General features: G+C 43.7%; 1 protein-coding gene across 7 annotated transcripts in view; it reads right to left on the bottom strand.

The window, feature by feature from the left end:
• KALRN (kalirin RhoGEF kinase) overlaps nucleotides 1-15,645 on the bottom strand; it is a 513,163-nt gene that overhangs the window by 350,026 nt on the left and 147,492 nt on the right. For all 7 annotated transcript variants that reach the window (XM_082056725.1, XM_082056718.1, XM_082056719.1 and 4 more), the window contains exon 2: nucleotides 1,929-2,003. In XM_082056725.1, the coding sequence (XP_081912851.1) occupies nucleotides 1,929-2,003 (75 nt within the window). The remainder of the gene's footprint in view (nucleotides 1-1,928; nucleotides 2,004-15,645) is intronic.

Genomic DNA, 15,645 nt, shown 5'->3' with positions numbered 1-15,645 from the left:
AATACTTTCTTAATCTGCTTCATTAAAACAACCCGGGGGAAGACTGAGCAGTACTTAAACTCTGGGCTGGAGGGTGATGATGGAGTTATTGCAATAAGACACCAGCAGCTCAGAGTATTTTATCTGCAAAGACCCCTGACAATTTTTGCCTCTTGTTGTTGCATTTGGAGACCAGGGACAGGAGGTGTAAATCCTAGGACAGCTATCTATCTAGCTGCGTCAGGAACAGGCATATTTTGAGGAGATACAAGTCTGGAGGCTGGTGAGTCTATGAGGAGCAAGGTGTTGCTTGCTTGCAGCAGATCACAGTGCAAAACCCCAGGGGATCATGATCATGTTGATGCTGCTCGTTTAATGCCCCCCACAAGGCAAGCCTGGCCCAGGACAGCATCTAATGAGCTGATGATTTGGTGCGAGACCCTCTAGCTCAGAGCTGAAGGCAGGCACCGTCACTGGAAAGGACTATATAAATGATCCAGAGAGGTTGTAGTTATTAAATATTCCATGAATTACCAAATGATCCTGCAGTTGTTTCCATGCGATGCAACTATAGGAGCCAAGAACTGAATTCTTCCCGAGGGTGTCTGGTTCAGCTTTGTGTCACAAACAAGTCTGCAGGTACACTGTGTTGTCATGACTATGTTCCCCTCTTCGGAGCAGTGAAAGACAACCACCATGTCAAATGTTTCAGGACATTCTGAATGAGACACCAGTGAGCGGTAAAGCAGTCGAGCGCCTGAGTTCTGCTGGGATAAGCTTGAGTTTTCACACGAGGCTTTTGGGACCTCACAAACTTCCCTCAAAGTCCTGGATTTTCAGAAAGTTTAGGGTTTATAGAGTCACTAATGGTTTGTGCAAGTCACTGCTGGATTTATGATCCCTGAACAATTTAACTGTTGTTACAGGGGAATGACATCTCACACCAACCACTAGTCAAGGCAAAATATTTTCCTGCCTGGCCAGGCATCTCTATGGCTCGGCAGGGTAACAAGCCCCATTCCTATGGATCCCACTTTAGCATCCATGGGCAAATCGGTGAGGAAGAGCCTGGGCACCTAATGGCCTCACTGCTGCTCTCCTCCCCTCTGCAGTCAGCATTACTGCAGAGACAAAGGAAACAAAAAGCAGAGACTGCAAACAAGGGGGCCAGCTGCTTTTGATGCAGGTTTTCTCATTGCAACAAGGAAGATCATGAAAAGCAGCTTGAATGGTTTGCAATCATCATAAATGCTGGCACTAGAAATACCCCATTTTTATGCTGCCAATTTGAGTGACTTCATGTAAGATTATGATCGCTTCAGACTTTCTCTTCCTCCTCTCCCTGACAAGTTGCAATTCACCTCAGAAACAATATAATCCAAGCCATTGTCTCTTCTTCATCCACCCCTAGGTCCTCAAGATTTGTCTCCAGAATGAAGGCTGTAAATCTTTGTACAGGATGGCAGGAGATCTTTCAGCATCTGAGTTATTATGTAAATGCAGCATCAATGGTGCTTTTAACTGCAAGTTGATTGGGATTGCAAATGAAACACCAGTGATTTACAGGTCTGAGTGCTTCCTACAAACAGGAATTAATGCTATTCACTGACCTTGAACCCCAAGCAGGATCCCTGAACCATTCTGAATGCTGAGACAGCACACATCTGGGCTGGAGCTAAGACACTGCATTTCATCCCACTGTGCTGGCCCATTTATTTACCCTTTTTTCAGAATAAGAAGAAAATCACCATGGTCCAGTTTCCAACACTCTGAGTATTACTTCCTAGTCCTGTTCCACATACAGCCATTTTTTAGCAGAAGGGTTAATTTAATTGCTACAAAGTCCAAACACAAAAACGATCCCTCGTGACCCTGCAGCACCATAAGGACCAGGATATGGCAGGCAGTGCTCGTGCTGGGCTAGAAGGACCCAGGAAAGGTGTGCTCACCTGATACAAAGGCCACCTTCTCCTTCAGAATAGGGAGGACATCAGCAGCTTTTAAGCCATCATTTCGAAAAGAACCTGCAAAACAGAGCAAAACAGGAAAGCCACATTAGAAAAGAGCATGTCCTTGCTCCCAGCTTCACAGACACTCCATGTTTCTCAAAATTAGACTAGAGAAAGTCTATAAATTACATAAAAGCACCAAGAGCCAGACCCTAATGGCTGATACTCAGACAGCATAAGCATCAATAGAGATGTGTTTATAAAAAGAAAATACAGAGAATCAACTCATCACTTTATTCTTCAGGAGTTATGAAAAGTTAAAAAATTTCCCATCAAGGAACCAGCTTTATTCCCACTGCTTTTTTCACAGACCATAATATTGAGACTAAGAGATGCCCAGGTTGCATGTTGAGCCAGGAGCCCTCTCCCTTCACTTTCTGAACACAGTCCAGGCAAAACTGCAGGGAACGTTACAGCATATACACGTCCATTTGGCATCAGCCCTTGAGACAGATTTGCAAGGGGACTGGGTAAGGTTTTTCACCTTCCCTTCTTTCTGCTCTACACAGCGCAGCTGGAGATGTAACAGCTCAAGGTGGGAACTCCACTTACACTTCTTACAAGCCAGCCAAAGTTTTCCCTGGTTTGAAGCCATGGCACATCCTCATGTAATCCATGTTGTTTGATTATGAGTTAAATATACCTGCACAGGCCATTTGCTTTCCATGCAGTACCAAATTATTTCATCTCTTCTGAAAGTTCACCAAAGAAATTCCAGATTTTCACTCTTCCGGAAGCATTGGGCAAAAAAATTGCCAATGGTTTCAGCCACCACCAACATCCCTCTGTTTTTCAAAAGACCAGTGGTGATGGATCAGCCCACGGCAAGCCAGACACTGTTATTCCATCAGCACTATTACAAAACAAAAGGTGGGTTTGAAGGACATCTTTGCAGTAGCTCTGAAAAATAACTCATCCATCAGTGGGTAGTGAATATCCATCATGACAAGTGAGCTTCAATATGGCTTTAAATCTATTCCAGCTCACCAAAGAGTACAAAATATTTGCAACTGTATTTTTACTTTCACAGGCAGGCAGCAATAACCATTCTTCTGAGATGGTACCAGGGAAAGAGTGTCTTCTCACTAGGCAGCTTTACTGACTGGCTAGAAACAGGGCAACCTCACTCCAGCCATCACACCTTCCTTGCTGAACACCGCAGGCGACACCTGACAACGTGTGTCTGAATGTGGAAATGGGGAGAAAAGCCCCCCGTCACCTGTTTTGTCATCTACTTCTTATATTGTGCAGCCTGCAAAGGTACAGTGATTTGATCCACGCAGACATACGGACCAGACAAGATGAGGACCATAAAAGCCATTTTTGCCTCCAGCTGGACCTGAGTTTTAATATTGTTATTATGGTTGAGTTATGGTTAATGGCAAGTGCGGTAGCATTTGCCATTCACAGTCAGCTTGTGCAACAACACTGCCTTGTACATGCAGATATGTCCTTCACTAGTGACTTTTGTGCATTCTATGTTAAACATATGAGACTTTGCTATTAACTTATCCTCCTAAAAAGAATAACTTCCCAGATCCCAGGCTGTGGCTAGTTCTCACATCAAAGGCAGGAACTGTTCAGCCACAAGCAACATTTAGAATTTAAGCAGCTTTGTATATAAGCATCTCATCCACGAAGCAAATGAGAACCAACATGCTAGACACATCACGATGGCTTGAAGACACTGAGGCAGAGTACTGGGCCAAATTTATCCAGCTGCAAGTTCAGCAGTGTCAGTGCAAGTTGAGTTTTGGCCAATATTTGTTAAATTTGTCAAGGAAACAGCAACGTCTATTCCCAGGCACTTAACTGTGAACTAGATGTTATACAACTGAAGTCTTGGTGAACATTACCAAAAAATGTCAGTGGGTATGATATTTGTACACGAAAAACACATAATAAGGACTTCCTAGCAGAAGACCACCATAATGAGGCCTGAAGGGCAATTTCAAACACTCTCCTTCCAAGGGAGTACTGCATCTCACAGAGACCAGAAGAAAAATGTATGACTTCTAAAGATGGTCATGTCCTGAGCTGCAGCAGGGCAGGCTGCAGGCAAGGGGTTCACTGCTCATGGCTCCAATGTCCTGTCTGTGCACAGGAAAGGCAAGAAAAGGCATGAATAGGGGCAGTCCTGCCAGCAGCATTTTTCACCTTTCTCAGTATTCCCCAGAACAAGTCAGTCACGCTCCAAAATGATGAAGGAACAGGAAAACTTTGAGCCCATCCTACAGCCAGGGAAACAATGAAAACTCCCATGAGCTGCAAAACTTTCCTTAGGATGAGGGAGGAAACTCCTGTAGATCAGTGCCTGAAGCCTTTCCCCTACTCTGGGTGATGTACATGCTCACCCAGCTGGCAGCTCATGACCCACAGATGAGGCTGTGGCCACTGGTTTCAGAGGTCACTCCAGCTCCTGACAAAATCCTCACTTTAGCAGCTACATCTCAGAGCAGGCTGCCAGGTTTTCCAGTAACAGCTGGGGGAAGGGATGCATAAATGGCAAAACCAACGGCTGTAATAATGGCTCCAAAAGGAACAGCAAATCTGTCTCCAGGAGGGCCCAGAGCAGCAATGTTGCATTCCCCAATTCATAAGTTATTATAAGCATACCCTAATAATGCTCATTTTCATCCTATCCCCCAGCTGTTTCTAATACACTTGTTTTGTTTGTTTGCATGCTGGATCCAAAGCAGTGTCTGTATAGAATGGTCTAATTTTTGACGCGGAGTCCTGGTTATACAGTCATTTAGCCAGTTCATTTCTAGATGACGGCGAAGGCTGTATTTTGTATCCTGCCCTACACCTCTCTCCTACCCCTGTAAGACCCAAGCCCTTCTACAGCAAAAGGACAGAGAAGGGCAGAGATGAAGGAAGGGCAAGCTGAACACTGAGCCAACCTGCCCATTGTTCATGCACGGGTTTGCTGCTTCACCACCATCATAAGCATGGGACTACATGACAGTGCCCCTCTTGCCCTTCTACCTGCAAGCCTCACCATGGTCTGTGAAGAAGCTTAAGCATTGCAATTGCCTCTTTATCAAAAGAGAGGTGCAGAGAGGACAGTGCCATGTCCCAGTCACCCTGCAGCCCCTCACATCTTCATCACATCCTGGCTGGGTGTACTATCCAGTGATATGTGACCATCCACAAACTTGTAATACTCCAGTTACACAAGAAGAAAACACACCATGCCTGAAGGGGCCATTGACAGAATAATGTGAACCTGGAAGCATTAAAATATTAAAATAAGCATGACCGATCCATGTTTCACACATGCCTCACACATGCACAGCCCTTCTCTTAGCAGGAATTCCCTGCGTGGCAGAAGCAGCTCAGAGTTTTAGGTAAGATGCTGTAATGAGAAGCCAGCTGGGTGAGACTGGAAGCTTAAGGTACGCTTCCACATTAAATGCAGCAAACCTGAAACTGAGAAAATTCCATTTTTCCTGCACAAATGCCTCAGTTGGCCTGGTGAACCCGCTGCCGCAGGACACAGAGGTCAGCAGCTCACGGGTCTTCCCAAATGGGTTAGGGATCTGCAAACAACAAACATCTCAAAGGAACTGTAAAGATTAATAAAATAAGCAATAGTTTTGGAAAGAATATAAGCTTAGAGACTTTATAGTGAAAGCCAAACTCTGATTCTTGGAGTGAAATATAAATTACCTCTGGAGAGAGGCCTGTGGGTTTTAGGATTTCTTTCTGTAAGCAGAGTGCAGGGTCTCTGTTGGAGGCACCATCTTGGGCTAGATGGACACATGGTCTGCTCCAGAGTGGCTTTTCCTAGAAAAGCTTCAGTTCTAATCTAAAAAAATGCAGCTATTGGCTTCAAATAAAGATCAGCTGCTGGAAATATGGAAATACTTTCTATACTTAAAAAAAAAAGTATGCGTAGGCAAGAAGGCGGCCTCCTGGCAGAGCACTGCATGGGGCTTAATCACTTGGCTCCTGATGCCTTCAGCAGGAGTTGTTCATCCCAAGTCCCATGCAATGTTTCAGGAAAGGCAGCCCACATTCTCATAATTCTCAGAACATATTTGACTATTTAAAAACTTTGGCATGAAGTTTCTTTAACCAAACAAAACTGAACTCCTTGGGCTAAGCCCAACCCTCGAGGAACTCTACTGGAGTCCAGGGTGCAACAGTAGAATTAATCTGGTCCATATTGTTTCTTTCTTCTTCCCTCAGTAAAGGCCTCTCCTGTATTTTTTGTCCCCACCTACCCTGTTTTTTGGAGCAGTTATCTCTTAGGTTTATCATAGTCTATTTGCCTTCCTATGTCTTTTTTTTTTTCCCTCAAAGCCTCAGTGGATTTTATTTTTGTTTGCAGTATAGTAACATCTTGGCTTTCTACAACATACAAACAGAAGGGACATCTGATGTGAGCAGAGGGAAGAAGAACAAATGAGGCTTTATTATTCCCATTGTAGTGTTTGCAAACTGAGACACTGAGAGATTGAGTTGTCCAGTGTCAGACAGAAAGTTTGTGCAGAGCTGAACCTTCATTTCCCCAATGCTTCCCTCATACAACCATCCCTTTGTTTTCTAGGAAAATATAATCCTTTTTCTTCTCTTTACACTTCTTGCTTCCTCCTCCTGCCCTTCTCTCTCCATTATTCCTTCTTTCTGCATTTCTGCCTCAAATATTTACATTTTGAGCGTGCTAAACCCTCTTTAACCCCTTCCTTCCTTTCTTGCACACTATTGTCTGTCCCCCCAGGGCTGTGAGCATTCCTAGTTTGATTTCTCTGATTTTCTATGAGCCATGGAGAGGGGCTTAGCCGAGGGCTGCTGAGGGCCCTGCCGTTGGGATTTTGCTGGCTAAGGCTCATTGGTTCAGAGGCAGAGAGGCCACAGCATGGCCCAAGCATTTGGTTGAATAGAAGCAACATGTGCTCTAGACTAGTATTTTAGCACCATCTGGCAGAGATAAATGGGGCTGGACATTCTGCATCTGCCGATCACTCCTCTGCAGACAGCAGACACCTTCACTGATGCAAAGAAAGAGCATTTTAGTGCCCTGAGACTCCCAGGAGCCTGCGACGCTCTCCTGCTGCCCTTCCACACTGCAGGCAGCAGGACAGGTTTTGACAGGAACGACGGACGGACATAAGGACAGAAGGATTGAATCTGAAGGCAGCACCACCCAGAAGAAATACAAAATTCACCTGTAAATATCATTATCAGCTGTTACGGAAGATTAACCCAGAGCGATACACTTAACTAACAAAGGTTATTATTCTCCTTAACAACCAGTAAAAAGTAATACTAGCCTCACAGGAAGCATTTACAGTCCTGTGACTGCAGGTCAGAGTGTGGCAGGGACAGGGGAAAAGGCAGGTTAGACTAACACCATAGCCCCAGGGCAAGGATGGCAGCTGCCTGGCTCCACTCCAGGTTCACTTTCTCAAGCAAGAACTTCTGACCTGGTGCCCCCGACACGTCCACTCTTCCTAAAGGAACAAGTGCAGCAAACAGACCATCTGCGTTCAGCACACCTTGAGCAGTAAGTGTGGCCATGGTATGCAGCGCTCATCTGGGGAGATCAGCAAAAGCTAGCACGGACACTGCAGATATTTTCTGTTGAAACACAGCTGGTATTGGCTGTGTTTCTTACCCTCTGCAGAGCAGGGGCTAGGGCATCACTCTTCAATGGAAATGTAAATAATTCCTGAGAGCTTTGTAGGCTTGTGATGGTTTTTCCATGCTATAACCAAAGACCCACACTTCATTTAAACTTGTGGTGGAAGTCTACTAATTTCTGCATGTGTAAGTGTATATAAACACAGGACTACAGACATAAATGTATGCAAAGTACCTAACAGGTATCTGATGGATGATCCAACCATGAATCTGCTACAAATCTGATCTCTGATACTCCTGCTAGTCGTATACAGAGTAAAGGTTTTTATGCCACCAGATCTAGTGTGCAGACTGACACACAGACCCACACTACGGCCTCAAAATTTGCAAGAATCACCAACACCAAATAGATGGTTTGCACAGAAGACAAATCCTTTGCAATGCATGCCAAGCATTTAGCACAGCAGAGATGAAAGTTATACTCATTACATCACTGCATTTATTCTAAAATTAAAAGATTAATTTGGGTTTTATATGTAATACTTGGGCTCACTCCAAGACTAATATTATTTTCTCTGTGTTTCCTTATTCTGTCCTTCCTTTTATTACTCATACACCACTACTGCTGGCTGGAGCGTCCTTTTGAACACACCTATTGGGTGGCAACCCTACAGGCTCCCTCTGCTCCCAGGTTTCACCAGTGCTTGTCAGAGGTCCCACAGCTTTTCTGCCCCCATTACAGTGACAGGTCAGTCCCTCTGATTTCCCACTGCTTGAATCCCCATGATGGGAGAGCCCCTGCCAGCTCAGCATCCTTTCCTCCCCTGCCTGTGACATGGAGAGAGGCAGGGCTGGGCTTTGGGGGAGCTTGCTAATTGCTGAGATTGTTATTCCTTCCACGAGGTACTTGGCAGCATCGAGCCTCCCAGCACAGCCTTTGAATGTCCACACATTTAAACAGTAGCCTCAGTTTGAAAGCACGCCAAAGAACAGGCAAGGCTTCAAGAAAGATACAGCCGCTTGCAGCCAGCATGCAAATTCATTAGCCTCTGTGCACACGTGGTCTTTAATAAGCTGTGTTCAGCGTCTGAAGCCCAAAACATTGCACCCTGTGCATCCTACCTAAGCCAACAGCTAGGCTTCGCCTTTTCATACATTTCACAAAACCATTCAAAGCACCAGGATAATGAATTAATGCACAACCTACAGCAAAGCCTCTGCTTCATCTCCATCCATGAGGGATTTTCATTTTAAACACACACTAATGGAGATGCTAAGAGAATGCAATGACTGTGAGTCAATCTTTTACACATTTCCTTTTTATTTTCATCAGGACTTTGGAATCAGGCTGAGATCTTTCAGTTCCTACCCTTAGAAAAATAATTAGATGTTATAGGTAGCCCTGTGGATAGCACATTGACTGCTAGTCAAAAGACTTGGCTCTATTTGTGGTTCTGCTCCTAAATTGCTTTGTGATCCTGAACAAGTTGTTTTAACGGTGCTAGATTTTGCTTTTCATCTCTACAGAACAGAAATAATGACTGCTCACATTAGTAAAGCACAGTCAAGTTCATAGACCTCAAAAGCACCTTACAAACACGAACTCATTTTGTCTCAAAAAACCTTTCTGAGGCAGGGAACTGTTGCAGTGTACTTTTAAATACAGGCAAAAATGAGGCACTGACAGCAGGAAAGACTTGCTCTGGTGATCATAGAAAGGACTTTTGGGACAGAAAAGGGATATGTTAAGAGAATTGGAAAAATTGGGTCAACTGACACAAAATCCTGTGTTTAAAGTGTGCAAGGGATGGATGTGCTGTCCCAAAGATAAACAAGCATATTCAGTACCTTAAGCTTTTAGTCATTCAGTATCTTGCTGTAGATTGTACTACACATCAGTGACCACCCAGATGCAAGAGTCTTTTATGGCGCTAATAAAGAGCTATGGGCCATTTGTAATCTGAAGTCACATTTTAAGCATGCCCATAGTTTCTACCCAAGCCTAGTGTGCATGAATATTTTCTTTTCATTTCACTCCTCTCTCAGTTACAGTTGGATTCCTTATGGAAACATTCCTCAGAATTTTATAATCCTATAAAAAGTTTAGAACTGCTGATAGATTTCTGCAGGAAAGATGCAAGTCCTCTGTGCAGTTGGAGGTGTTGGGTACCCAGTGTCTCATCCTCTATGAAATTCTGTAGGTTAGCATCATTTCCCCTAACTGGTATTGGTTCAGTTGACAGGCTTTCTCCAAAAAGCTGCAGCAGGGCATCTGCCACCACCTGTCACATATCAGAGCTGTGCTTAGGGCTTCCCATCCGTCTCTCAGAAAGCCTACCTCTCAGATCCTGGAGGTCCCCAGCCGCCAGTAACTTCTCCAGGACAAAAAAAAATAAAATAAAATATCTAATTATGTACAACATTCAGGAGGCACTTTGCTAAAACGCCAGCCTTACAAAGGAACCATATGCCAGTGCCTCAAGTGTGCTTTGCAAACATCTGCCTCTCAGGGGGATTTCACACCAGACAGTAAGAAAGCAACTTTAATTAGAGGCCAATTGAGATCCTTGTTCCAAGGCCTGTGGCTTCCCTAAAGAAAAAAAATAAAAATAAAAAAAATCCCAAACCAGCAAAGCAATTGCATTTACTCCCATGTACATTTTCTCTTTTGCTGCAGACTTCTCTTCAGTTTTTCTGACAGGGTTCAAACGTGTCTCATCCAAACAGACACACAGGCTGACAAGGTTCCCATTGCCTTCAGAAAGATCCTTTCCTAGGAAGAAGGCTGTGTCTGGTGTGAGTGTCAGAGTGAGGTTTAAATGAGTAATTTCTGATTGTGGTTCATCCAACATTCACAAACTAACACCACACAATTAATCGGACTTACATTTCCCTCTGTCTCATCTCACCTCAAATCCCACCTGATCAGGTACATTTCTTCCTCTGCTCATTCTCTTTGTTCCCTCTTTCTTTCTGCTAGGGCTTATGATTTCATCTTGTAGCTATTGTGTCATCCTGTAAAGATGATTTAAAAAACAAACAAACAAAAACCCAACAAAACAAAACAAAATAACCCACAACCTGCAGCTCAAAGGCAAGTTTTCCTTTCCTGTGCATGAATTTCCTGGTTAGGGATAAAGCAAGATCCAAGTCCTGAGATCTTGAAAGGGGGCAGGCAAGTAGAGATGTGGGTACATGGGAGAGCAGCCAAAGCCCTGGCAGGATCGCAGGGGCTGTCCCCACCCCTGAGTGGGACACAGCTCATCCAGACTAGGTGGTCACAGGTCTCTGCATGATGCATGTCCAGGCAAAAACAGCAAAACCAGCAGGAAAGGCAGAAGAAAGCATGCCAGCTCGCGTCAGGTGCAGCACATCCCCACAGGGCACAGGGAAGGCTCTCTGTACCCTCACCTGGGGAGCAGGACCTCCCTTCACACTCCACCCTTCTGGCCTTATTTTAGTTTCCCAGTGTCTACCCCTCTGCAAATCAGTTTAAAAACAACTCAGCGCACCAACAGGGACTGTCTATAACCCATTTGCAGCTGAGTTCAGATTGCCCAGGCCTCCCTAACGAAGCACCGAACTGTAAAGTCGCAGCAGCTCCTCCGAGGGTCTCACAAAGAAACACTCTGGGTGTAACAGCGATCAGTTTAACTTACCCAACAACATCTTAAATCTAAATAAAACTGGGGCAAACATTTTACATACATCAGCGGGAGGGGAAGGCAAGACACTTACAGGACTAAATAATTTATCTGCCTCTCTTACGGATGCTGACATTTTTGACACACATTAAACATTAATGAAAATCATTTTATGGATGGCTGAGTCATGCCAGTCAAAGCATAATCTCCTGCCTCTCCACCTGCCCCTTTCACCCTCATCTGGCTCCTATCTCAAAGCGCAGCCACTTGTAACTCTGACCCCAAAAGAGGCTGGGCTCCCCCAGATGCCAAAGAGCAGAGCAAAAGCACTGAGGGGGCTGAACAGACCCCAGCAAGCATATGGGCAAGAACTGAGCCCACCGAGTCCTAACCCCACTGCTGTTAAATTCACAAACCTGCTGTTTTGTTAATTAGCTAACACGAGATGCTGTGAATCATTTTGGAAAGAAAATTACCTCCCTGATTTCTAAAAGCTTCCCAGCCACATTTTTTTTTTAACTTACTATTTTTTCCTTTTCTCAATGTATAAATGCCAATTAAATTACTGCCTGCCTCTGTTTAATGTTAGCCTACTCATACTTTCAGCCCCTCCCTAATGCCAGTACGGCCCCTTATGCACAAATCTCTTTAGCATGCTAGTATAAATGTTTATAGCCCTAAGACTTACTGCTGTAAGAAGCTTGACATTTTTTGTGGTAAAAACCTGCAATGTTATTATAATGTTGAATAGAAAAGGATCACCAGTGGGTTGAAAATGCAGCTTTCTTTTAGTTTGTTCCAGCTAAAGACACATATAAAGAGATAACTGGGATTAAAGCTTTTCTAGCTGTCTGGATCTCTTCCTGGGCAAGCAGTCCTTAAATTTACTGAAATGGTACTCACCAGGAGGTAGAGTTACACAAAGCCATTGGACAGCCTTGAGAGATAGAGGATACATATTTAATTTCATCTCACATATCCCATTAGACTTGGAGACTGGACGCCAGAGTTACCAGAAATATGTCCTTCAGCCCAAACATACTTTTCTGTATGGAAGGAGAGAAAATATATCTAACAAGATTATCACCTAAACTCAGTAAATTGGCTTCTTTTCACTAAGGGAGATCTCAGAGCTGCACAAATAACTGGCTGCAGGTTAATGAGATCTGACCGATCTCCAGAGGGTACAAGCTGCTGCTCTATAGATCCCCGACAGCTGGAGTCAAATGACCATCCAACTCACCCCTAAAACACAGGGAAATAGTTGGGGCCCCTCTTTTCAGCCCACTGTCACCTTGCAAATGCAACGGCCACAGACCTGACATTGCCTCTTTTTTTTACCAGAGGTGACAGAAGTACAATATATTGACAATGATTTTCTAATTTCTTCTGAAGGGATTTTACTAGTTGGTGATTTCCCTGATCTCAGTTCAACTGAACAGCATGCTCTGGAAAAAACAACAATTCCAGGCAGGAGAAAACTGTCCCATGCAAAGTGTCAGTAATAGTCCACAGAGTTCATTAGAAAGGTCTCCTAAAGATAGTGAAACTGCACATTGATCACAGACACCTATTGCAGCCTGAGGTTTCTTACCAGGATCTTGCTACAGGCAGCTATTGAGCCTTGAGTGTAATACTGAGGAGTGGACTGCAATCTAAAGCCAGCTAAGTCAAAAAAAGGAGATTTATTACCTTCAGTAAATTAGAGGTGAGGAGAAAACACCGCTCCTCCTTTCCCCCACATCTCCTACTACAGGTGATATTTCAGACCAGTTTTAATAACCCATTTTTATACTTTTCCCCAGCCAGGAATACTTCCTGCATACACATCTCATTCAAGGCATCCTGGCTCTCCAACACAAACATGCATCCACATGCACCTTTTCACATTTTGGCTCCAGATTTGCTGATAAAAGGTCAGACTTTGTCCATATTTCCAGCCTTCAACTTGGCCTGGGGTTACCATGACCTTTTCCTGCAAACACCAGCTCTGCTACTGGAATGACTTGTCCATTATGTTAGTTGTTCAATAACTCTTAGGCACTACCAAGCTAATATGGCCTTGACTAAATGACAAATCACAGTCAGAAGTCAATGAAACATTAGGACTGGTGACAAAACAAAAATGGCAGGTTCACTGCACAAAGGAATAGAAAGAAATGCGCTGATATATTTTTGCCTGCTTCCCAAGTAAAGGCAGAATGCAAGATGGTCTGGAGAGAGTAAATTCATCATGCTTTGGCTTCGTTATTATAATAATTAATTTATATTAACAGGTGCACATTAAGAAGATGTGTTTCCACCCCTCTGCCACCACCAGCTGGTACAACATGTGTGTGTCAGTCATAGGAAATAGTAGCTGTGCTGATGCCCCTTCACCATCCATCTTGTCTGCATCCTTCCCTGCCTGCAGCTTTCTTGTGGGGTCCAGTCAGCATCACTGGTACAGGGCTGCAGAACCACATCATGGAGAGCAGCTTCTACCCAAAAGTACCTAAAACGGCCAGAGCCAGCTATGGTTGGTGACATCCAAACATGTAATGGTATTTCCCATATTTCATGGCAGCTAACTGATAGCAGAGCGCAGATGTCATGACCAGGGATTTTAGGCAGGACATTTACAATAACCTTCTGTAAACCTGACATTTATAAACATGCACTGGAAAAGCAGGTAGGACTTTCCAGCCAGAATTCTTGTTCCTGAGGAACATATCGTGGAAATGTTCATGAGTCCACAGATCTCTGTTTTATACATCATCAGGTGGATCCCACCACAGGATTTGGCCCAGTGCCCACCTGAAGGGTTCAGGGATATTACATGGGACTGAGAAGACCAGAAAAATATCCTCTTGCTAACGCCTGCTTAAATTTTGTGATCTGATAAAAGGGCAGCCAGTGGAAATCCATCTACCCACTTGCCTGGGAATCCTTATCAAATGTTGCAATATCCATTTATAGCAAGGTGTACGTTAACTCTAGAAAGACAATATACATAACACTGATTACTAATGAAAGTTGCAGGATAAAGCAATAATGACATAATTGTGAATAAAAAAAATGCATACTAAAATATCATTAAAATAATGTTACCATGCAGGAGAGGTACAAAATTCAATTTTTCCAAGTGGTATGCTGGTTTAAATGATATAGACAAACCACCTTTTCATGGCCATGAGATGGTTCTCTGGAAATGTTTTGTGAACTCATGGAGAGAAAAACAAAGAGATAAATAGCCTCTTCTTCCCCTGCACTAAAGAACCACAGTACTGAGCACACTGCCTGCTATAAGAACACTGACAATTAAGGATGTGTCACCCTGAGCAGTATCTCTGTCTGCACATATCTAATCTGCCCATTACCACCGTCCTCAGCCACCGCAACACAACCGTGCACAGAAGTCCTACATTATAAGAATAAATATCCATTGAAGCCAAAATGGCAAGTCAGCTGAGCACGTAAATTGCCCAGATTCTACCCGAGGACAAGAATAATTATCTTTCCAAATCCACTTTAAAACCCTCACTAAAGAATACTTTCTGAAGAGGTCAAGCCCTGATGATAGCTAATACTTTCAAATGAATCTTTGTTATTGCCTAAATACAAAGAGCTGTTTTTACACATCACGACAGAAGAATACTTCCTCCAGGAGGGAGCTTGCCCCCATTTGTATAGATCACTTAAGTGTTCAGCAAGTCATATGACTTTGTGGCTTTGAAAGGTTGCACTTTGATGTCCAACAGACAGATGTCAGCATAAAAAGGTAGGGGGGGAAAAAGTACAGGCTCTACACAGCCAGCTCTAATTACCAAACAGCGGTGAGTTTGTGTGTGTGCAGCCCAAATAAGCAACAGCAACCGAGCTACCTCCTCCAACCTTTGCTGTTTAGCTGTAGTGTAGCTACAAAAGTGCCAGTAAGGTGAAGTGCCCTAAGACATCACTACCTGCTCAGCAACATAGCTATTAACTGCTTACGCTATCACTTGCTCAGGAGCACCCACCACTGCCAAAAAATAGCTACCCAGCATTATAGAGTACTTAAAGCTGTAACACCAGTTAGTCCCTCGGGTGTCAATTGTTTGAGGAATAGTATGGTGTAGCTTATGCTACCACTGGCTCTGTTGTTCCGGGGACAAACAGAAGGCTTCTGTCATCAGTGTTTTCAATCCAGGCCTTTTCACAAGTGCTGCTATTCAATTATAATGATTGTTTTGTTAAGTGTGGTTCTACTTGGAAAACTGACTCCATAAAAATAGGATCATGGAGTTCATGTTTATTGCATCTCAATGATTTCCAGATCAAACACAGTCATTTTACAAGAAAAAAGGATGTTCAGTTTGTTTTTCCAACTACCAGGTCTACAAACTCATGCTGGGATCTAGAAGTTAAGTTGTCATTTTTTTGGCTTGTACAACTGCAAAAGGAAT

The sequence above is a fragment of the Streptopelia decaocto genome, assembly GCF_964273445.1.
Source record: "Streptopelia decaocto genome assembly, chromosome: 6".
NCBI lineage: Eukaryota > Metazoa > Chordata > Aves > Columbiformes > Columbidae > Streptopelia > Streptopelia decaocto.
This window is presented reverse-complemented; position numbering and strand designations above follow the sequence as displayed.